Source organism: Uloborus diversus, chromosome 6 (genome assembly GCF_026930045.1).
Source record: "Uloborus diversus isolate 005 chromosome 6, Udiv.v.3.1, whole genome shotgun sequence".
Taxonomy (NCBI): domain Eukaryota; kingdom Metazoa; phylum Arthropoda; class Arachnida; order Araneae; family Uloboridae; genus Uloborus; species Uloborus diversus.
Window position 1 is genome coordinate 35,654,639 of NC_072736.1, and position 25,353 is coordinate 35,679,991.

Consider the following 25,353-nt stretch of genomic DNA (forward strand, 5'->3'; position numbering starts at 1 on the left):
TGCACTTATTTTAAAGAATTGCCGACAGATGGCAGCAGTGAAGTTCATTTATTTTTGGTAAGTGTTCTTTGCTTTTCTGCATGTTCTACGATTTTTTCATCCACGAGAAGTCCCTTTCTCCTCCTGACAGCGTTCATATACTTGCGAGCTCGATTCTCAACATCAGCTTTCTCCCCAAAATGAGCGTATTCTTCTTCTGTACGCGGAGACCAAAAAGGATCCACATCAACAACCTGAAAAAACAAGTCAAACATAGTAAAATTTCAGCGGAAGGCGTAAATTATCATAGAACAGCAGGAGGGAAATATGGCGCAATTGCGCCATCAAAATTTTTGGGAGAGATTTTTTAATTTATTCATTTAAATTTGTTTATTGATTAATTTTTTATGAAATTTTTTTAGTCTATTTTATTCTGTTTATATTTCATTTAATTTATTTTGTTTTGTTTATTTGTGCGTGTGGTGGTGTGTATGTGTGTGTCATTGGCGTAGAACAGAACTTTTCTAATAAAATATTAATAATAGTAACTAAAAATAAATAAATAAAAAAATATTTAAAAAAAAATAAATAAATAAAAATAGATCGAAAAATAAAAAAGGGAAAGAGGGTTGAGATTGGGGGGGGGGCGCCATTGAATTGTGGGGGCACCCCTGTAGAACAGTCAAATGCTCGAATAACGATCAAACACACTAAGGGACATCGATACTGTGTTTTTGATTTCGAGAAATACTCACGCCCCGTACATCGTAAATTGTACCCCTGGATTCGAAAAAAGTTTTCAGTACAATGAAATACCGTAAAAACGAATTGCAAAGGATCACAAATTTTATTCGTAACGGAATTTAAATGTAATGGAATTTTTCGGGACTGAAAATTTTTTTTTCGTTGAAACGGATATTTCGTTGTATTGGTATTCGTTGCAACGTGAGTTCACTGTTTTTGCATATGAGAAGCCATTGAGAATGAGGAAGGATGTGCAGCTTACAATTCTTCATACAGTGAAACCTGTCTATAACAATAAACCTGTCGATAGTAACGATATTTTCATTGGTCCCAGCAAAATGGCAAAAAAAAAAAAAAAAAAAAAAAAATCAAACTGTCTATGACGGTAACCTGTCTATAACAATATTTTTTTACGTCCCAGCAGTATCGTTGTGGACAAGTTTTACTGTATATCGCACACTCCTTTCAAAAACGTCATATCTCAAAAATTAGCGATTTTGAGTTATGCCTTTTTTTTTTTTTGAACTGCCATGAATCAGTAGCATATCTCTGCAGTCTGCAAGACCTGCATTTCACTAGCTGAATACTTCTCCGTTAGAGAGCAAAAGTGTTGTATATGCATTTTCAAGTATTTTCGGAATGTTCTTTTCAGGAATGTTACATCTCGTGTTGTGCTTGATGCATTAGGCATGAAACATCTGTGTCGTTCAGTGAAAGATGGTATTTATTACGAAAACAGTATTACACACACAGAAAAAAAGTTTTTTTTTTCTTTTTTAAAATCAAGAACGCACTGTTTGCATTTATGTGTTGGTTTTGTCAATAGAATAATTAGTAACGATAATGCTTTTAAGATACTTCAAACCGGTATTTTTGAAATTTAGTGCAAGAACGTCATAAACAAAACGCAACTTTTTAAACCTTACTTTTTACACTTCTTCTTCATGACACCAAATTTTCTTGAAAAAGATATTATGCATAAGAAAAAGTTCAATCAGTGGCTTGAAAATAATTTTTTACTACATGGTATCCAGAGCTAGATGAGTAGATGCATGCGCGCACGCCGTGCGCGGATGCATCCGTTAACGTGCGGATACATTCGCCGCAGAGTTGCACGTCGTCCGATAATCGTAAAAGTTCTTAAATAAAAGATGGATTTAGGGGAGGGCAGGCGGAAGTACTGCCCCGGGGCCTCCACAACAAATGGGCCCCCACAGTAAAATTTCTACAAAATATCCCAACATTCACGGGTCAAAAATATCGGATATATACATGTATATCATAATAATCACAATTATATATATCAAAGTATCGGAAATTTTCGAAAATATGATGATCTTTTACATTGCGCATAAAAAAAACTTTGAACGATCCCCTTTATGGATCTTTAAAACAGGTACTTACTTTGAAATAATTACAGGATAAACTCGCTTAAATTTGAGCACTTTCATCCTAAAAACGATGCTGAAAAGCAGGGGATTCGGACTTAACCGCGAAATAAGAATTCCGCAAAATTTTACGATCTTTACTCCAAAATTTGGACATTTTTTCGATTTTAGCTCAATCCTTTTAACTAAAAACTAAAGATACGCATTCTGGCATAATTTTAAATTATCTTCCCGTTAATTAAAAAAGATTTAAATTACAGTAGAAGCTAAACTGTGAAAAAAGGCGGGACGCGCCGATTATGAATTCATCAATTTTTTACACAGTTGATCGCTTGGGGGGAAAAGCGTGTTTAATAATGCTACTAGAAATTCAAAAGGAAAATTTTGTTATTTTTTTATTTGAAACACATTTTGAACACATTTCCGATCATTTCGAGGAAAGTTCCAAACATTTCATTTTCCTTCTTTTCAAAATAGTTTTTTCTGTAAAATGTTATCAACTAAAAAAAAAAAAAAAACATATACGCCGCACCTGCTGTATCCGTTGCATCGGCAATTTATAATTTTTTTTTCTCGTAAGTGCCGCGGCGCTTACGTCCGAAAATACGGTATAGTTTTGGAATCTTTGCGTGCATTGGGCTATTAAGGGACCAAAGGCAGATGGGGGTCTCGCTCCTACTGGTATCTCTCATCTCCATGAATAACACTTTTGCTAATAGATTTATTGAACTTATTTTTGTCCCCTGCATCAATAGAGCATTTCCAAGAAGCAGCGAATTGCTAGTTTTTCCTTCATTCTCAGAAATTTGGATATCCTACTGATTTCTTGATTTTTCAGCTTAAGAAAAGAAAGGTTCCACCAATGTATGATTTGCAGTGGAAATGTAATTCCCAAAAATATGTGAGCGTCCGAATGCAAAGATATCTGCTAAAAGAAGCTTAGTTTTAAAATTTTGAAATTTAGCTTAGGTCTTTGCATCTACAGGCTCACATAATTGGCATGAAAATTAGTTCCTTGTAACCTCAAAGCATATACACTCAGGAACATTAAAAATAGCGCCCCAAGAAGGAAGCTTTGGATTGAAGTAAAATTTAGTGTACGGAAAAATACAGATGAGAGATACACTTGATCCCAAAATCTAGACAATTAAACAAATACAGGCTAAGAAATGAGAAAAATACAGTGCTAATTCACTAGCGCGTTGGACCCCATTTGCTGCAACACATGACGCAATACGGTCCGACATTGAGTTAGTTTAACTTCTGATGTTGTTCTGAGGCCCCAAATTTTGAACAGCCTCTTCCAAATCTTGCACAGAGTAGCACGGCGACATCTGGCGTTTCAGCTGATCCCATACATGCTCTATAGGGGACAAGTCGGCGGAGCGGGTTGGCGATGGAAGAGTCTCCAAAGGACGTAAGAAGTCTTGAGCAACTCTAGCTGCTTGCGGGTGAACATTATCTTGCTGGAAAGTTGCTCCTGGAGGTTTATTTAAGAACGGTCCTGGATGTGGTTGCAGAATGTCATTAACATAACGCTAGCCCATTAAGGTTCCACGTACCACAAATAGAGTGGACCGGCTATCATAGGCTATAGCCTCCCAGACCACTTTGCCCGCTGTGTGGGTAATGTGTTGTTCGATAGAATGGGTAGACTTGTACCTTTCTCCAAGGCGCCTCTACATCCGTTCGCGGATACCATTTGACACCAAAACGAATCAGGATCTCCGTCTGCAATGGCTCTGGCTTCGCACCATTGCAGACGGAGTTGCCGCGTTTTGGTGTTAAAGGCAGTACACGAAAAGGGCGCTTGGTCGGCAGATTTACTTCCGCAAGACGTTTAGAAATGGTTCGGGGAACAACTGCTACCCCTACGTCTGCTTGTATGGTGAAACGAGTCACTGTGAGATCCACGAGCGCTTGGAGCACGATCCTTCCATCCTCTCTCCTCGTGGTCTTCCCGGTCGCTCCAGACCGTTTTTTTTTTTTTTTTTTTTTTTTTTTGCACGTGGGTACCATCTTGTGTCCACTGCCTCCAACAGTTTCTAACGGAACACTTCGAACAATCCACCTGGGCAGCAACACGGCTCGTCGACCAGCCCGCAATTTTCATGCCGATGATCAAACCTCTCTCAAACTCGCTTTTAACTGTGAGAAACGTTTACCCGTCGAACTCGTCTACATGGCATCCTTTACTCATTAAGGTTCTCCAAAAACCCGGTTGTAATCGTAACATTTCAAAGTCTTAAATTATGCACTGGTTCATATTGCACCTTTTCCCCCATTTCACCGATACTGCAGAGTAAACGGTCATGCGCATTGACACCAAACTTGGATCATTTGCATATCAAATGTCACTCTTCTTATATGCAAAATTTCACGATTGTACCTTTCTTCTTTCTTGGGGCGCTATTTTCAATGTTCCTGAGTGTAACTGCAAGTATTTATTTCTTATGATTAAAAATGTTTTTTCGTTTTTTTTTTTTTTTTTTTTTTTTTTTTTGAGCAATCACATTGCTTATTGTTCTCATTTGACGGTTTTGATGCTCCTATGACTTAATCCTCCCCCTCCCGCCTCCCTCTGCAGCACCACCGTCGACCGGTCCCTCCCGATACTGTTCTTCTAGCGAAAACCGTCTCCAGGTTGCGTCCATAGCCTACACACACACACGCATACATACACACACCTACACACATACACATGCCAGTATACAGACACAAACACACACCTACACACTCATGCATGCACACATACACAAACACACACCTACACACACTTGGGGCATATATCTAGTAACACCTTAGTGATAGGGATCGGAACTTTGTACAAGAAGTTTTTCGAAATTCCAAAAACTCAAATTTTAGACGATCTTAGCGGTCATTAAATGGTGTTAGGAGACTCTTCTCTGTAAAGTTTTTAAAATTGAAGTCTAAAAATAAGCAATAAAACAACACTGATGACGTTAAGGTAAAGGAAGGATGGGATTCATTCCTCCGGAATTTTGTAGAAATAGAAGTTCCAAAAAAAAAAAAGTTAATTTGGATCTTGACATCCTGAATTCAAATTATGTTTTTTCGCAATCACGAGTGTGTGTATGTGTGTTTAGGCGTTTGTGTCTGTGTGCAGCATGAGTGTGTGCCTATGTGTGTGTGTGTGATCGTATGTGTATCTATTCGTGTGTAGGTGTGAGTGTGTATGTGTGTGCGTGTGCGTGCATGTAGGTGTGTGATGGTGTGTGTATCTATGCGCGTGTGTGTAGGATATGAACGCAACCTGGATACTGTTTTCGCTGGAGGAGCAGTATCGGGAGCGACCGGTCAACGATGGCAAGGGCGCCCATATAGGGGGCAAGGGGGGGGGGGGGGCTCAAGCCCCCTTTGAAATGAGAAATTCCTTGCTTTTAATGCTTTTTTTTTTTGCAAAAATGGTAAAAAAATCTCTTTTCCAGCCATTAATGAGTAAGTTATTAAAAATATAAAAATTTTAATATGTCTAATCTGTACTGAAATCGGTTTCTATGGATAAAATGCTCTGCTAAACCATGAGGAAAATTTTTGAGCCCCCCCTTGAAATTTTGCATATGGGCGCCCTTGAACGATGGTGCTGCAGAGGGAGGCGGGGGGAAATAAAATCATAGGAATTCAAAACAGTGAAGTGAGAACAATAAGCAATGTGATTGCTCAAAAACTTAATTTGAGACGATCTTCCATGATGTTAGGAGGTAAAGAGTTGGAAATTAGTAAAAAAATTAAAAAATGTGAAATCGATTGCCCCTCCTTGAATACTTTCTGGATCCGTCCTGGACAGATAATAAATTTCATTAAGGTGCTCCGAAAAAAGCAGATTTTTTACTGCTTACTTTTTTTTTTAATCACATCTTCTAAATCGTCATTAAGTCTGCAAACACAATTCCAAGTTATTCGGCATTCAGTAGTATTCACAGCACACCCTCATTTTCATTCATTAATCGTCTGTAATTACTGGTTGTCCAATTTCTGATTTTCAACGTACAGTAGACCCTCATTTTACGCGGATGAGTTTTGATTTGACGCGGAAGCGGCATTGCAAACAGAGAAAATTTTCCTCTCTTTCAACTCCTGTGACTGCAGATTACATGCATACATTTTGGCCTGCTAATAAACGAGCTTGGGCCGTGTGGTTTTGTGGTTGGTTTCAGATCTTTTTCTTTCCAGAAGTAATGTTATAAAACTCATGAAATAAACTCATTGCTCTTTGAAAGAAGAGCTTTAAGAAGTGATAAAGGAGTACGAAGCCAACGAGGATACCGACATCGATGACACCCAACGAAAACTTTCACATTTAAGGTTTTGGGTCATTCATTGGTAATGGTAAATGATCTTTCTGATTTGTGAGTGAAGAAAGATTTCGTCATGTAAGTGACGCAAGAGATCATAGATGCGTTAATGCCCTACAAAAAACTACAGAGAAAAATAATTCCAGGTGGCAGCCCGGGCCCCGACTTTAAGAATTCATTTGATTTTTGGCAACGGAGGCAGAAAATACAATTTGGAAATGTGATCTAGCTAGCTCATTAAACACATCCTCATGCTTCAAGAAATAAATCACCACTTTCAAGTTTACCACAATAGTTTCAAAAGGAATTTGAAGCCCTCACTTTCGAATTTACCACAATAACCCCAGAAGGAATTAGAAGCCAGTGATTTATACAACAGAACTAGGTTGCAAAGCAAAAAAAAGTACATTTATTACAAAGCCATTCCGTCTCACTCTTCATCTTTTATTAGACTTTTTTTTTTTTTTTTTTTGTGACTACGCCCCCTCGCAAACCAAAAAAAAAGGGGGGGGGGGAATCAAACAAGGGCAGGTTGCATTTCTTTGGATTGCAGCCCATTAAATACGATCTTCCCTTATCCGTTCTGGTGTTTCCGATTTCATACCGAACGTTGTTATTCGACCTTCCCTGGGCCCCACCCCTGACGCATGCACGGCACGTGCCGGCCGAAGTCAGGTGCGTGGTGCATGTTCGCGCGCGCGACCCCTGACCTCCCCCTCTGTCGACCCCTGGCCCTGAAAAAGAAGAAGTGGGAGGAGAGGTGCTTTCTCGAATTCTTGCAGATCCGTCTCTGTTTCCATTCTGAGGTCTTCTTTCATTGGGAGAGAAGAGGAAAAAGAAATGGTGAAGAGGGGAGGATGGAATTCCGAAATCATGGATGTCGTCATCACTTAGCTATAGAAGTTTTTCCAAGCAGGGCCAAAAAGCCAAACCAAACAACAATCAGTGTCACGTGGAGGTTTCTGGGAAAATGATGAGGGTCATTATTGCTTGTACAGGTGTAAAGAGGAAGAGGAACAGAGGAGGGGGAGGAAATTGAACTTTTTGCTCAATAAGAAAGTTTAAAAAAAAACAGAATGTCCCAGAAAAATGTTTACCCTCAATGAATTACTGCAACAAACATAATTGTCACGATGCAGAAAAGTTTGAAATATGAAAATCAAGTGAACCAAAGTAGAAACCAGCCTTTCAACGAGAGTGTTCAAATTGTTGATCGTTGATCAGTGTGGTACGGGCACTGTGGATAATGCTGATTAATGGAATGCAAAGCGTTGCTATTTCGTACTTTGATTGGTATTTGGGCACAGCCCTGCCCTAGTGGCTGCTCTCAACTCATTGACTAAAAATTAAGCTTGCCAGATTTCTGAAATATTCAACCGGGACCCGTAATGTCCCCTCCCCCTCCCAACGTTGCTTGTATTCAAATAGGTACACACTCTTGGCTGGTTTTTAGAGTGTTTTAGATAATAGTTCATTCTCAATGCTATGTAATGGTTAGTAATTATGAACCCAAAAAAGGGTGTAACAATACTTGAAAATGACACAAGCAGATAAATTTAAATATTTTATTTCTTGCATGATAATTTTAGACGGTTACTTAAGTAAGAAACACTTTCAATGAGGAATAAAAATTTGAACAATACGTATTTACATGTAATTTTCACTGGCTCCGACTTCTTTTCAGAAAGTTTTTTTTTTTTAATCTTGAAAAAATCTTTACAAGCTAATTGGATATTCATTTTACATGTTAATGTTAGTTGTTGACATGTTAATGAAGTTAATATCCTAAATAATTCTGCACAGAAAATTATTTTTTGACTTTTTTTGTTCATGCGTAATCAAATTTATCTTTCACCGGGACATGAAGTAAACCGGCCAAGACACTGGGATTTTTCCTGAAAACCGGGACGTCTGGCAAGCCTACTAAAAATTGTTTCGAGATGTAGTAAACATTGTGCTTGATACGTCCTTAAGGGAAAAAAATCCTCGGGGGTCAAATCCATAGACCGTAGGTGCACTAGCAGATCCAGGAGATGGGGCAAAGCGCTTACCCATGTTATCAATAAAAAATATTTAAATGTAATTTAATTTTATTCGTGTTCTGGCCCTCGAGATTTATCTTATTATGAGGTGCGACCCTCTGGAATCTAGTAAAAAAGATTGGACACCACTAGAGTAGATGGTCGAAAAAAATCTAGTAACCAACCCTCTAAAAACAAGAGTTAGTTTTCAAAGGTAATTAATTTTTTTAAATGTTTTTTGTTCCCGAAAATTGATAAATCAAAAGAATATGTTTGATGCGTGCAGTATGATATGAGAATGGTAGATCTTCGATCCTGCCCCCCCCCCCCCCCCCACCTTGAAAATTTCCTGTATGCGCCACTGCCTGTAATGAAAACAAATTGATAAAAATAACCTGATAAAAGCAATGTTCGGGGGGTTTCAAGGAACGCCTTTATCAGCGCCCAAACACGCGAGTTTAGGGATGAAAGTCCTCCAAGAAAAGCCGAAAACTTCTTATTTCTTGATCTCGTGTGAGTGAGACTCTGAGAACCATTTACTATTCAATTTGATTGCAGATTTGAGCCCTATCATGTTGAGTATTTCCAATCTGAAGATCAATTCACCACAACATCATCAACAACTTCAACCATCGATTGGTTGAAGCTGTTTTTCGTAGGATGCCTTATTTCCAGGGGCGTGACCAGGGGAGAGGGCAAACTTTTTAAAATAAATGGCGAAATATTGGGACCTTATATCATTAACACAAAGGTCTAAGGTAAGGACGTAGGGGTAATCGATACGGGGGGGGGGAGGCGTAAAAGTCATCTGTGACGGACCCTGTTCCGTGCACGCGCCTGCTTACTTCATATGTATTTTTCAGAGCCGGATCTTCGATTTTTATGAGCCGGGTCAAATCTTGAAACCGCCACCCACACCCATTTTCCATCAAGTTTTTTTATATCGAGTTTCAACGGAAAAAACCCCACTGAAATAAGTTGAATTTGCCGCCCTCCGAAATTGTCACCCGAAGCAAGGACCCTGGCTTGCACCCCCTAACTACATCCAACACTGATACTTATAATAGTCCGCATATAGGGGTGCCCACCTGGGGGGGGGGGGGGGGCTCATGGCGCAGACTGCGCAATTGAAATTTTTTGGGGGTTGTTTTGAGGGGTATTTTCGCTTTTTGGGGAAGGGGGCTCTTTGCGACTATTAGGGGAGCGCGCCCTTGCTCTAGGGGGGGGGGCAAACCTGCCGTATAACAAAGGTGCCCATCCCGCCCAAGAGCAAAGGCGCACCCCCCCCCGCCCAAAAGCGAGAGTCCCCCTAAAAATGAGAAAAATACCCCTCAACCCCCCTTAAAAATGTCAATGGTGCAGTGTGTGCCATAATCCCCACTACCCCTAGGTGAGCACACCTGCGTATAAACAGTTCCGAAATGGAGGGAAAGTGACCGACTGCGAGTTTCGGAATTTAAAAACCTTCGACTGTCATGCCTTCACCTTAAAATCGGTCCGAATCTGACTACACAGTCATTGGGAAAATTGCATTTTAATAAACTGCTTTGTTAATTCGGAAAAATATCAATTCTTTAATTCTGAATTTTCAACACTTTTGAAAAATGGTAACAAATGACTCTCCTTCCCTCCTGACCCTTATGAAGAACATTACGAAAGAATTTTCTTAACATTGTGAAATTGTAAAGCATCGCTTCAGTTTTTTTTTTTTTTTTTTTTGCTTGTGTGATGATTTACTCCATGTAGACGTTTTTGCAGTTCGTAAAGACAACATTTTAATACACTGTCTTCTCTTTTTCAGAAAAAAATAGCTCTTTTATAGTGAGATTTCGACAAATTTGAAAAATGATAACGAAGTGTCACTCCCCTCGCCCCCCTCCTCTGACCCTTGCAAAGGAAGTGTACTCAGGAATCCGGGATAACGCTCCCGAGGTTCAAGAGAAGATTTGTGGGCTCGTCTTGTGGCGTGAGGCTGTTCTCAAGGACGGTCATATATCACCCCTCCCCGGCTGAAAGAAGGGAATGGAATGCGCGCGCGTGGGTGTCTTCGAACGATTCCGAGGAGTGGCACATTTCGCGCGCGCCTTGCACGCGCCCGGGCTCGCCCAGTACACGCTTGCCCCCCAGAGGGCGCTCCTCTTGCATCTATAGAACGCCCACGCTGCCATCTTCACTTCGACGGGATCGTTTGTCACCATCTTTCTCTTCCAGTGATTTTTTTTCTTATATTTTTTTCTGAAATTTGTTCGAATATTCTATTATTCGGAGAAATACAGAGAAAATGGTGTGTGTGTGTGTTGGGGGCTTTTGAAGCATTGTGTTGAAAAAAATGCCATTTATTTGACACAATGCCTCAATACATGAAAACCCATTTTAAAAGTAAACAGTGATGGAAATACGATTTTTCTGAGCCGGAGCTAATCTTGAAACTGCAGCCCTTACCCCTTACCCATATTTCTTCAAGTTTTAAAATCAACTACAGATGGACAATGTAGTTCTTTTTAATAATCCGTTCATCAGAGGATCGTTCAGTTTTTTCACCCGCTCATTGGACTTGTTCATTCAAAAAAGTTGCAGGTGTTCTCTCATGTTCACTGTAAATGTTTCACTCAATCATTAATAGTTGATTTTTTTTTTAAAGAAAAACAACTAAAATTAGCTTGCAGAAAGAAAATATGCCAAAAAATTAAATTAAAAAATATTTTATTTCGGTTTCGACGCATAAAGCAATTATAATTTATTTGGTAAGATATTCCGGTCATCGAGTGGTAAGATATCTGTTTCTCATTCCAAAAGCGGCAGTTAGATTCCAGCTTGGTACAAATTCAAAAAAATAAATTTAAAAAAAATAAAGTTGATGTGACGTCAGAAGATACCCAAAATTGATCTTAAAAAAAGAAAAGAAAAAAAAAAAAACAAATACCGTCCTCTAACAAAATTTGAAAGCTTTGAACATAAAGAACAAAATACAAACTTAGGCGAAACAGTGCATATATTCTGAATTGAAATATCATATCTCTTACGGTTACAGGTGAAAATAAAACAAAAAAAAAATCTTTAATATGTAAAAAATTTAAGTGATATCAAAAGATAAATAAATAAATTAAGAAATAAAATGAGAAAGAGAGAGAGAGAACTATAAAATAATATCGTCGTTCATTTTTTAGGAGATCGTTTTGCACCGTTCAAATTAAGGAGTAAGTCATTTAGACCCAACATATTCCTAATATCGACGAAAAAAAGAGAAATACGGTGTATTTGACACCCCCAGGGAAGTTTCCGCTCCCCCTCCCTCAGTCCAGGACTGAAAATTAAACCAAAACATAAAGATGAAGCTGTGATCATATCAGTCATAGATATCATATCATAGATATAATTTTCTGCCTGCCCCAGGCATTCGAAATTAAAACTTTATTAGAGGTAGTCAAACAGGGCCATCCGAAGGGAGGGGGCAATCGCCGCGTGCGCCACAAAATGAGAGAGCACCGCAAGGCACCCCTCATTTCGTGTATCATAGACTCACAGTCATTAACACACAAAATAATAATAATAATAATTGCAATACTGTCCAACCACGGATTGCATGGAATTTTCAAACGTCCAGATAAGATGAATCTATGTGAATAAGTGGGAAAGGTAAAAATTTGATGCGCGTATTCCGCTCATTTGAACGAGACTCTGCTAGTGCAAAAGTTGACATCGGTAAAAAATAATAGATTCGTCCATTTCCGGCTGTAAAACGGATGTTTGTCTTTCCATACAATCCGTGGTCAGACAGAAATTCTTTATTTTTTCCCAGTCCACAGAAATATTCCTTTTCCCCAGTCTCCAAAATAGTCGTTTTTTCCTTTGTAGCATTGAAGCAGATAGAAATTCTGAGAATATAAAGGTTTAGAACTAAACAAAAGCCCCCTTCTCCATTGTCTAGTTCCCACCAAATTTCTTGGAATTCTGCTCCTGTGTGCAGGTAGGTAACCTGAAGAAAGTTTTAGGGCACATTGAAAGGTGTTGGCACAAATAGGTGTTGGGCACATTGGAAAAAATAAATAAATAAATAAATAAAAATTTTGATCTGATAAGAAGGGGGGGGGGGGGGGGGTCCAAAATTTTGAAACGGTTTTAATATTTATAATCAACAAATTATTTATTCGTATTCTTAATTTGATCAATATGAGTAACTAATTCAGTTTTAATTTTCATTGTTCAGTTTTGTTGTTCATTAATATTTAAAACATACAAGCATGACACGTTCGCGCGTGATGCATATTGATACACTGATGTCATAACCAGGGCCGTATCCAGAGGGGGGGGGGGCCTGACGGCCCCCCCCCCGAAATTCGAAATGTTTTGTACCGTAAAACAAGGTTTTTTTTTTTTTTTTTTTTTTTTAATTCCTAATGTCAGAAAAGGAAAACAACAAAGTTTTTTTTATTCTTAATTTTGCTACCATTCAAAATTTATAATATTTTGCAGAAATACAGAAAAAGCAGTTCTAGTTCTCATTAGCTTTTTCTTTCCCAATTCAATTCAGGGCAGTCCAGGATTAAAGCAGGCCCTTTGTCAGTTCGGTAGACTTTTCAAGTCTACCAAACTGAATTCTGTGCACTTCCTCCTCCAGGGGCGTGCACAGAAATTTTGGGGCTGTCACAAATGCTTTTTTTGGGCCCCCTCCATATTGTTTACCCATATTTTCAACCCTAGGTTTAAAAATATTGGGCCCCATTTAAGCTCGGGCCCGGGCCAACAGGTATCTCTTCTCCCTGCTGTGCACGACCCTGCCCCTCCCCCCCCCTAAAACTCTTATAAAACTTACACTGTACTGATTTCGAGTCGGGGACTCCCCAAAGGCTGGGCCCCTATTTTCCGATTAGGCGAGTATCTTGTTACCAAGATGTGCCAAATTCAGCTCCTTGATACATCCTGAGTAAAAAATGCAAAAAACACGATTTTCGCGTTTTTGTAGCATAATTTTCAAAATCATTTTTGTGACTGATATGTTTCTTGTCTTGCATTTATTTAACGCCGAATTCAATATCATGGAAGTTCTTTTGTTATTGCTTGTTTTTTTTTCTTACTTCTACTGCATACTGTTAATACCTTTAGTATGAGGGAAAAAAAATAACACTTACTCTACTCTCTTTCATTTTCTGCACTACTTGTGATTGAAAAAAAAAAGTTTGTTTCGAAAAATATTTCATTTATTTTTAACTTAAAACGGGTGTGTCTTACAAAGTTTCAATCATTTTGTAAGACTGTGCAATCAACTTTTGAAAAGTGTAAATAAAGAGCTTCAAATAATTTCAACTGTTCGATAGTCTTTGAAAATTATTTAAGTTTTTGAAATTCCTTGAAAAGTTCTTCAATTTTGTATCTTATCAAGAAAATAAAGTATGAATTGTCCAAATGGCTAGGATATTACTCTTCCGTTCTTATTTTCTGAATGTCTACACCAATTCTTTTAAACTATTTTGTACAATTTTCATACTGTAGGGCATTTAATGAAAAAAAAAATGGGGATAAGGGAAGTGATCAAAAACAAACTTCACTAAAAGACGATATGAGCAGATGACGAAGTGCTTCTCTTTACTCCTCTCTCGTTTTTCCTCTCTGTCCATTGAGTTCCATGATTTGTCGAGCAAGCAATTATTATTTTGTTTGATCTTGATTTGCAAAAGAATGTATAACTTTTAAAAGACTTTATTTGCCTAGTTTTTTTTTCATATTTTTGTAGCCTCAATTACCTAATATAAGTCCTCAAAATACAGACTTTTTTTTCGAAAATTTCTCGGGGGAAAAACCCACGGACCCCCTGAAATTATGGATGTTCTACATCCGACTTAAAGGGACACTCTCCTGTTATCCTTACCACTACAAGGTGAATAAGAAAAATAATAAGAAATTAAAATAACAACGTCCAAACAGTGGAATCATTAAAAATCGAGACAAAAAGTCTTCTATGTTAACATTTTTATGCGTTTGTTGTGTCTATATATACTATATGTGTGTGTGTGTGTGTGTGTGTGTGTGTGTGTGTGTGTGTGTGTTAGGGCAATGTGCTAATCTGGGTCCCTCCCGAAAAAAATTTCTGGATACGGCCTTGGTCATAACCAGGGGCGGCAAATAGGGGGTGCGAGAGGGGGCGGTTGCACCCCCAAATTTTTCACTAAGAATAATATAAAATGGTAAAATTCAATTTAGATAACTTAGAAAATCATTTGCCTGAATTTTCAGAACAGAAAAAACTGATGGAGGATAAGTGTTTGCCTTAACTAAAGAAGTAATCTCTTCATATGGGTTAAATATTTCAAAATTGAGTAATCTATTTTATGATGGTGCATCTTGTATGAGATACCCGTACAGTGTAGAGACTGTGCAATTTTTATGCGTAAATTCCATGTCATTTTACATAAATTTTTATGCTCATATTATAACTTAATGTTCAGCTAGTAAGTGTTCATTGATGCCATGTACTAGAAACACATTTTAGCAACTCGGTGTATCATATGCTTTCATGGAAACTTTTTGTAAAGATATGCTATTTTTGAAAAACATCTCACATCAAAAAATACTTTCACATCAACAAATGTATCTTGAGGCTCTTTACTTGACAATCTCTGAGTGACACAAGATGGTCTTCAAGAGTTATAAAAGCCCCCTGGAAGAATTACTGGAAAGCGACCTTTTCATTGATAAAAAATTTCATGTCATTTTAATATGCATGCCTTTGTCTGAATTTTTTGTGTACTTTATTTATACTGCGGAGCGTTTTTTTTTTTTTTTTTTCTGATAAATGCCACACTCTATCATAAAAATTTTAATTCGCTAATCTTAATTCTTGGATTGACAATTGAAACTCTTAGTAATTTTCGCATCAATGCATACTTGAACCAGGTGTGGAACTTCGTGACAGAACTTTTCGTAACAGTTTTTAATGTATGCCAATGTGGAAGAGGTGACAAAACCCCCAGATGAAGTTTTAGTCAAAATATTAAATCAATATTTTGAATAAACTGATCAATTCAGTTTCTCAAGAAATTGAGACAGGATTTAATGAGATATATTTATTATTGGTCTTAACTTCAATATTATGTAGGTCGGTTATAGAAAGCGAAAAAGAAAATATTACACTTATAAGTAAAGCATGAGGGAAGAGGAATTGTTTTGTGAATTGTGATTATACTTTTTAATGACACAAAATAAATACTAGCCTATTTAAAAAGCTTTCTTGGTTATTTTAAAGAGAGAAATCTAATGGAAATGTGCTTTTTTTGACATAACTTTCTTGCTTCCATTGTTTTTTGACTGTTTCAATCAGGTCAGTCATTTGAAAGATGACTTTCGTGATTAAATTGAAAAACCGACGTAAATAAAGCACAAATTTACACGAAAATACAGCATATAGCTATTTTAAAGCTACAATAATGGAGCCTCTTCATCGGTGTAAAAAACTACGCACACAACCAGAAAGTTGTAGGAGAACTGAACTTCAACCAATTTTGACTTTTGTGTCTTGGGAGGTTAGAGAATTGCCTTCGAAGCGCAATGAGGCAAAGCAAGACAATCCTCTTTAGCTATACTGGCAATAAATTAAGTCATTGGATATTGATTAACTATAGTTACAAAATTTTCTGTTCTTCCTGACTCCAAAAATAGCAGATTAAAAAAATTACTAATTAATAAAAACTAGTACCGAGATATTTTGTGAGATAACTTATAACAAAATAAATTTAAAGCTTCGGTCGAAAAATTTTTAATTGGTTCTTTACAAACCTAATTATTCTTAACATTAAAACCATTTAATTATCAGTTCTTGTTAACCAATATGTATTTTATACCGTACTGAGGAAATTCATGTTCAAGAAACTCGAACCCCCAAACGAAATGCTGAAATGCCGCCCCTGGTCATAACTAACTTGATTTTTCTGTGTAGGGAGGGGCGGGGGGGGGGGGGGGTCAGGAAACTTTCTCCCCTTGCGCCGTCAGCTCTTCGGACGGTCCTGTAATCAAATTAAAAGCAACAGTAAAGCCAAATTTCAAATATTGCTTCATATCCTCCTCTGAAATCATCTTTATATCCGTGTCTTCCACAAACAACATGGAATGTCGGTGCTTATGTTCAGTACTATGTGACTGTTACTGTAATCATAACGTTATAAGCGTTAATCAAGTTAACGTTAATTACGCGTACATTGACAAATAAAATCAAGAAAGTCTCAGAAAGGGTTGATAACGCATTTTTCTTTTTTTCCCCCCTCTGGATCATTCAGTGGCGAATTTTCAAGTTTGGGGACCCGTCATAGTGCAGTTTTGGGGCCATTATCTGTCACGGAACCATGTAAAACATTTATCATGTGCATATTTGTAACTTCTTATGGTTGCAGGGGTCCTCGCAGTGGGGTTGTTTCCTTCAGTCAAAAGTACTACTTTTAGTCACTGAATTTGATAGAATGAGCAAAAAAATAAATAAATAAAATAACATGGACCCAGAAAATACTTTCATTTTCACAACAGTTATTTTTTAATTCTTTTTTTTTTTAATATCCGATTTTTCAAACAAGGTGTGGTCTCTATGACGTCACAAATGATATACTTTGGCGCATTCCACTTGCGCGTTGAATGTCTACGCAGGCCTGTCTACGCATTTCCCAGTTATGATAATTCAGAAGCGAATTAAATATTGCGCTCTATGCTTGCTATCAACCACATCGTTGCCACTGCATATGAATAAAGATTAAAGAACTGAATCAAATATTTCGCTCTGCGCCAAAGACATCAGTGAACGGCAGTTCATCATTTATGATGTCATGCGCAGAAGCTTAAAAAAATAAAATTGAGTCTACGCACCGATTTAAACAATTTTTAAAAAATAGTAAACTTTGTCAATTTATTTGAAAAATGGTCAGATCCTATGTTTTTAAGCAAGCTATTTCAGAAAAAAATACTTTTAAAATTTCGGAAGCGAGCCTATTGTTAGATGGGTGAAGCCGCCACTGGCACTATCAACACTTTCAGCACGCTAGGATCCAGCTTCTGGTTTTGGAGCGGGTCATTCTGGAAGGGAGGTCGTAAGTGTCATTTTCTGGGAGTAATAAGGCACACTGGGACGAATTTTTCGAAACATAAGCTCCCAAAACGAAGCTTTAGGTTAGCTTTTGTTATGACCCTCATGATCTTAGAGCGGGAATTAGTAAATGGAGAAAGTAAGTCCAGTCATTGGCTTAGCAAATAGAACCCGATTAAGATATCAGGGGGCCCTAGGGCATATGCTTTTTTGAGGCCCCTGTATAGTCAACCCTTACAATTTTAGCCATTGGCGAAAACAGTTTTAGCTATTGGTTAAAAAAAAATTAACCTTTTGAGGGCCCAGGGCCCCTAAAAAGTGGAGGCTTTAGGCCACGACCTAGTTGGTCTATTCAGCAATCAGGCCCTGTTAGCAAAAGCTTACCCAGACTCCAAGTCACGTGACTCAACAACGACGAATGGTTGGCACGTCTTGTGTGAAACAAGCGAAAGAAACTAGATTTCTTCCAATGCTTTGTTTTAAAATCTTTCTTAAATCTTCAAATACTTCGTTTAAAATCAAATGCTTTGCTTAAATCTTCACTCCATCCATTTTATCTCTTCTCATTCTCCACACTCATGACCTCTCTCTGGATCTGCGTCTGACTTTTAGTGACCCGTCGTACACTACCAAAAGTCGGGGTTTAGTATTCAATAGCAATTAATTCCAATTAGTTTAATTCTGTGTACTGAGATAAAAAGGCAGGAAATCAGGTCCTATCGCGGTCGTGATCTCGAATCTCATCCTTGTCAATCTCCCACGCACTATTTATTTACACTGAAGTAAAAAAATCAGAAATGTCCTAAAATTAAAAAAAAAAAAAAGACGTTTGTGCAGCAAGGAATAACAACTCAATTAACGGCTGCAGGAAGTAGGATCAGCGTGAGCTCAGTTTCACTGTGCCACAGAAGCAGCACGAGAGGCGATAAAATTCCCTTCTAAAGTTTCCATTAATGAATTCCTCCCTTTCCCCCACAAAGTCAGGAGAGAAAAAAATAAGAGAGAAAATGGACCAGGAAACAATGGGAAGTTGTAGCTGAGATGCTCCTTGTAAGTCACAGAACATCCTGTTTTGAGACACGGAGTAACAATCTAACGACACATTTTATGATGTCACAGGTTTCGTAATAAATTTTTAGCCCCCAAGGAGATAACCTTAATTTTTGACATGGTCAAGAACACTGCAGACATCATTTAATTGAAATGTCCAAATTATACAATGCATCTAATAAATATGACTAAAGCCCTCTTGTAAACTGACCTACATTAAATGATTTCTTGCGGTTGTCTTTCATACCTTTCCTGAGATGAAGTTGGACATTTAATCTCAATGATGAGTTGGTCATCTATAAAACATTATATAACCAATGAACAATGATTTCTTGCTGAAGTTGGACAGTTATTATCAATGATGATTTGGTGATCTAATACAAATTACATATGCTGTCTTTCAGGGCTGTAGTTGGAGAAACATGTTTGGGGGAACTCACTGTGGTGTTTGGGGAGGTTCAGTAAAAGAAAACGAAGTTCGAAGCCAATTTACATTATTGTTACAGTTTAAAAAAAAAACATATTACGGGGAGGGCATCTCCGTGTGTCCTTTCTCAACTGCAGCACTAATCTTTTGTAAATTGATTTCACATAAATGATTTCTTGCGATTATTGTTCATATCTTTCCGCATGAACTTGAACATTTAATATTGATGATTGAATTGGTCAATTAATAAATATGACCAATAAATGATGATTTCTTGCGGTCATTCTTTATATCTTCCCTGATGAAATTGGACATCTAATATCTATGATGAACCATCTGAATGATCAATTCATACCATTCGATGGTATGAATTGACCATCTAATAAATATGACCAATGAATGATGATCTCTTGTGGTCATTCTTCACGCCTTTCCTGATACAATTGGTCATTTAATAAATATGAATAATGTCCTTCTGAAAGTTGACTTACATTAAAAATTTTTTTATCGTCATTCTTGTTGATTTTGCCTTTCCTGGTGAAATTCATTAGCTATGAGCACGAAATCGGATAAAATTCAAAACTGAACCGAAGTTAATTTTGATAAAAACGCTTAGCTGTAGAGAAAGATTCGATAACTCGCATAAAGATTCTTCTCTAAAAATCGAAACAAAAAATTTCGACATTCTATATTCGACCCCATCTCTAGCATTAATTCTTAGCTACTATGTTCAAGCCACGGAATAACCATTATTTTTTTGTGGTCAGCCAAATATTCAATGCATTCTGTTTCTGTGGTAATTTACCAGTCACGAAAACATCCGATCTTTCCAATTATCTAAATTATCTGCGCATCACGAAAACACATAGCAAATGTGTTGACCGCATGCGGATTTAGATACGTACTGGAGTGCAGTGATCATTAGCATTCTACGAAATATTTCGCATTTTTTAAGCATGTTGCTAGCTGTTGTCTAGAGGTAGATCACCGATGTTTCGGTAAAAGTAATGAATCACTTAAATGTATGCTTGAGTTGGTAATTTTCCAAATTTACACTATTTCTTGAAGAATGAATACTACTTTAAAACACGAATCATAGCATTTCGATGTTTGAAACTTTTTTCGTTTTTGTTTTTCTTTCCTAAAATATATTTCAGAAATTCAGACAAAGGTCAAATGCAGGAACGCCATGATGAGAGGTCGATCACTGTGACTTCCCAATTTTTTTTCATCTTATTCTGTAAATTTGGAGACAGTATTGCCGTATTGTAATTTGTCTTTTAATCTTTTTTCTTTTTTGATGATGCCTAATGTCTCTTGTTATTAGATGTAGGAACTTACGCATATACGCAGGGGCGGCAAATAGGGGGGTCAAGAGGGGGCGGTCGCACCCCCAAATTTTTTGAGCAGAATGATATAAAATGGATGAAATTATTTAAGTAAGTTGGAAATCAATGTTCATTTAAAAAAAAATCTCGCTGGTTCTCAGTAACTATTTGATGAAACTCGACACATTCCCAAACTAGAAAGTGTTTTTCGTTATTTGGATGATGACTTAGAAATTCATGAAATATTTTCCGGCCTTTTCAGAACATAGAAAACTGATAGAGAACCATGGTTGATTTTAACTAAAGAAAACATTTCCTGATAAAGGCTAAATATTTCATACTTGTATGCCCGTAACGATGGTATGTTCAATACGAGAGGCTCGCGTAAAGTGGTGTGGCTGCTAAGAATGTGAAATATCAAGAAAATTCCATGATATTTCACATTCACTTTCACGCTCATTTTTTTTAAGTGTATATTTATTTAAGGAGTGTTCATTGCTTTCTTCTACTAGAAACACGCTTCAGTTGCTCAATGCGTTATATGAGAGTTATATGCGTTATATTAAGAGGTTTCAAAAATGCATGTGATTATTGAATCAACAAAAAACATATCAACAAATACCATTTATGGGACTCTATAATTATGCAACCTTGGAGTGACACAAGATGGTCTTCAAGAGTTAAAACTATTCTGTATAACTTCGAAGCAGTGATTTGACGACTGAAAGAATTATTGCAAAACGATTCTTTCAATGGTGAAAAAGCTCATGCCCTTAAGCATGTATGACTTCGTTTGAATTTTTGTTCAATTTGTTTGCATTGAGGAAAGTTTTCGAAAAATGCTTTACTCTATCAAAACATCTTCAATCCGCTACCCTTAATTTTCAAACTAGTCAAGCCACAGTTCAATCTACGATTGATCTGTGCACTATACTACCATAGTTCAATTTACAATTGAAACTGAAAATAGATTTTACATAGATGTATATTTCAATCAATCGTGAAACGTTTCAAAATAATTCGTCCTCCGAGGTGACAAAAATCCACATGATGCTGTGAAGTCAAACATTGATTTTTTAATATTTTGTATGAAGTAATCGATTCAGTTTTGATTGAAATTAACACAAGGTTTGATGATAATTATTTTTCTGTATAGTTGGCTTTATATTATCTGGATTGGATTTTGAAAACGCAAAATAAAGTGTTTCAATAACGAGTAAAATTTTTAGCATATGGCAAGAAAAATTACAAGCAATATACCGACAGACCGGTATCACATCCAGAGACTGCACCTTCGTCCTTGTTATGAACTCATCAGTCTGGAATAGTGAATAACAGAGCTGGAGGCAGATGACATCTCATTGAAGCTGAGAGCGCCGACGAGACTAGATTATTCAATGAGGAAAAATTAAGTCCCTCACAATTTTTGAAGTTGCCTTAGGTGATTTTGAAAAGCAAGATATAAAAAGTGTCTTCATGCATATCTTAGTTACTTCAATTATTTTTTAATTATTCCAATCAGCTCAGCTAGCTGAGCTGATTGGAAAGTACTTCTCTACTAGTAGAGAAAGATTTTTTTTATGTCTCAGGAGGTTAGAGAATTATTTTTGAAGAACAATGGGCAAAAAAAAAAAAAAAAAAACTTTTCTATTTAGCTCTACTGGCAAAACGGCACGACACTGGGCACTGTAGTAACACGATTCCTTGCTCTTCAGAATTCCAAAAATTATGCATTAAAACTTTTCCAAAAGGTATAAAAACTTTAGTATCGAGATGTTATGTATGATAACTTATTAAAAAATGAATCAAAGTTTTAATTGTTTCTAAACACTAAATTTTATTCATATTAAACCGATTTTATGACCACTTCCTGTTATAGCTTATGTGTCTTTAGCACCGCACTGTGGTAATACATATTTAAGAAACTCGACCCCCCAAATGAAATGCTGAAATGCCGCCCCTGCATATACGTATGCGATTTTTTTTTCCTTTAATTATTCGGCAAAAATTCGGAGTTTTATTCTGTTAATTCAGAATTTTCCCAACCGAAAAATTTAGGTTCGAGGCGCCTTTGGTCAAATTTATTTATTTACTTAGAAAAAAAACTTTTGCAGGAAGTAGACTAAAATATAAATTGATATATTATATATAATATTATAATAAAATATATTATAAAAAAATGTTTTGTACTTAAAAATGAAATTGATTTCCAATTCGCAGAGGCTTCAACGGTTTCTATTTGGTAAAATAGGGGTGAAGAAAGTAGGTTTGCGTCACCAATAATGAATATAAACGCAATCTAAAAACTTCTCTCTCATCTTTCAAACCAAACATAAACCAGCTCATTCAAGATCAAGCATCAAATTACCAGAGTCACACTCTTTGTTCAATGATAATCAATTAATTACCTCCCAGTGGCTGAAGACGAGTTGAGGCATAGCCATGCCGCTGGTTTGTTTGCGGATTTCGTTGGCGAAGTCGAAGCTCTCTGTAACAGGCAATTCAGCAGTTACGTGGAAAGTCTGCGAACCTTCCTGCATATCGGCGTGTAAGATTTTCCCATGACGACGACCCAACACTGCATACATCTTACCTGGAAAAAAATCATCATTTCAAGTTTCAATGTTTCTATTTAATTTTTCATAATTCAAAAATTAAAAGTAAGATTTTTCCTCACAGTCATTTGATAAATTTGAATCATGTGAGTCAAATTCACACTATTTCATATTTTTTGGTATGCGGTAGAAATCCAATAATCCGAATCAATTGGGACCGGATCCAGGGCCGCTGAGAGCCAAGGCGGGTCCCTTGTCAGTTACGTCGCAGGGCTCCTCCCGCCTCTCAAAAAAAGAAAAAGAAGAAGAAAAAAAGAAAAGGGGGAAAGAAGAAAAAGAAAAAGGGGGTGAGGGAAAAAGAAATAAAGGGGGAGGGGGGAGAAAAAAAATCTAAACTGCTTAGTAGAAAACAATTAATTCTATTTAAAGTGCCACATAGTAGATTTTTCTTAATCTTCACGTTTTCTGTTATTTCTGTTATTTCTTTTCTTTCTTTTTTTTTTTTTTGAGTTAGTGTGTTTTGCGTTTGCTCCCCCCTCCCCCATGGCAAGGGCTCCTAGTTTCCGACTAGACTGACATGGCTTCTCGTCGGGCTTGACCGGATCCTACTTGGATAATCAAAAAGTTGGATAATGAGATTTTTTTTCGATAAAGAGGTCTGTTCCAATCGATTACTGTATATATGTTGAAAATGAGAGAGAAAAAAACTAATTTCAAAGAAAACTAGCTTTTAATTAATCAAAAAAAAAAGGTAAGTCTTTTCATACTAAACGTACTAACAAGTGCTGGACATAAGTACAGAGTACAGTATGTACTATGTAAATTCCGTACTGTAAATGAAAGTCCTAGCTTGCTGAGCATCTCGGTCAAAGAAAACTGTTTGATTAGCTTGGCGGGGGAGGATAATAGCGTGCGTCGACAGAATCGTTAATTTGAGAATCGCAACAAGTGTGATCTCCTAAGTTTTTCGCCCAAATTATGAAAGCGAATCGGGATAATCAGAGGTTCGGATAGTTGGAGTTCTGCTGTATTTGATTTCAAAAGAAACTACGTGACCCATTGATGCATTCTGCTGGCAAGGTTATATGTATCAGTTTTCTACTTTTAAAAGATATCAAGAATGACCCTTTATATGAGTGAGTATGAAGTGAATAATTAATAAATGTAAAAAACGTTACTGATTTCAAACTCTTTAAAATTATTTTAATTATGCTCTTAAAGATATAGATAATTCCAGTCAAAATATTAATAGCTCTAAAAATTATGGTATATAAATAAAAAATATTGCTCACTTTAAGGAATGTTTCCTCGCTAAAAGCAAGTTATGCTCACACAAATTTAACATTGTACCAACTAAGAATTTAGGATGCCTCGTTAAATCCGGATTCTCGCTATGTCAGGGATCGTCGCTCGTCACATAAACGAATTCGAGTTCGGCTGTAGTTATGTAAATTGATAATACTAAAACCATTGGAAATTTCCTTACTTTAATTTGAGAAGTTTTGTGGACTACATGAGAAATATAATGACAGCGCTACATACACCCCACCTCACCACTTACGTCACAAAAAAAAAAAAAAAAAAAATCCTCCTCATCAGTTAAGAAGGGTTAATATGAGCGCTGTAACAGCTGCAAAGTTTATGTCAGAAAAACATCCAACTTCTTTTCAACTCACATCAAGCAAAAACTGCACTCAAACTCAAGAAGAAATATACTAACGGTACAACCACAGTCCCCGAATGTTTATTCTTATTCATATCACAGAAACTTTCAACTGGGCAATAGCAAATAAATCTGCTTCTTTTTTATCCTCCAAGAACCACCTGCTACATTCACAAGAAGAAAAAAACACAACGTTTCACTTTCATAGTCTAAGTCTACTGTACTTTCCCTCATGACAACTTTTATGACATACGTATATCTTCGACAATAGTTCTTCGGATTTTAAATAACAGCCTGGAATAAAATTTTAGGATCAGCATCTAGATTGCAAACCATAAAGTAGGATCAAGAAGGGAGGTGTACCCCACACTCAAACAGGCAACATGTGGTTCTACTGACAATTGGAGGGTTGTTTATGTAGGTGGCTATTATGTTTTAGGAGTACAATAAATGGTAAGCATGCGGGCGTGCACCTGATCAAACACGGGGCACGCTGGTGATGGCTTTATTATGGATGCAAAGACCTTGCATAATATTTTTGACGATTCCATCGAGAGGGGGGGGGGGGGGAGTGGGGCCTAATCACCCAAAAGGCTCCGGAAGCTTCAGCTTCCCCTCAGAATGTTTAGGAGGTCCAAATATCACTAAAATTGCTTAACAATTCCAGTTTCTGCTTTTAACTGAGTTTGTAAATAGATTGCAAACATTTGAACTTGCTTAATAAAAACGTTTGAAAGAAGTTATTGAAAGTGAGGACACATTTGATCAAATGTAACTACAAGCTAGATTTTCAAATGTGTAATTTCATTCAACTCTGTTAC

General features: G+C 37.0%; 1 protein-coding gene across 1 annotated transcript; it reads right to left on the bottom strand.

The window, feature by feature from the left end:
• On the bottom strand, nt 1-24,712 carry LOC129225270 (elongation factor-like GTPase 1). The gene is made up of 3 exons (XM_054859854.1): nt 24,590-24,712; nt 22,723-22,907; nt 1-233 (listed from the first exon to the last, which is right to left on the bottom strand). Exons 2-3 carry the CDS (start codon nt 22,900-22,902, stop codon nt 45-47), a joined length of 369 nt encoding a protein of 122 aa, XP_054715829.1. The 5' UTR covers nt 22,903-22,907; nt 24,590-24,712; the 3' UTR covers nt 1-44.
• Nucleotides 24,713-25,353: the final 641 nt, after the last annotated feature.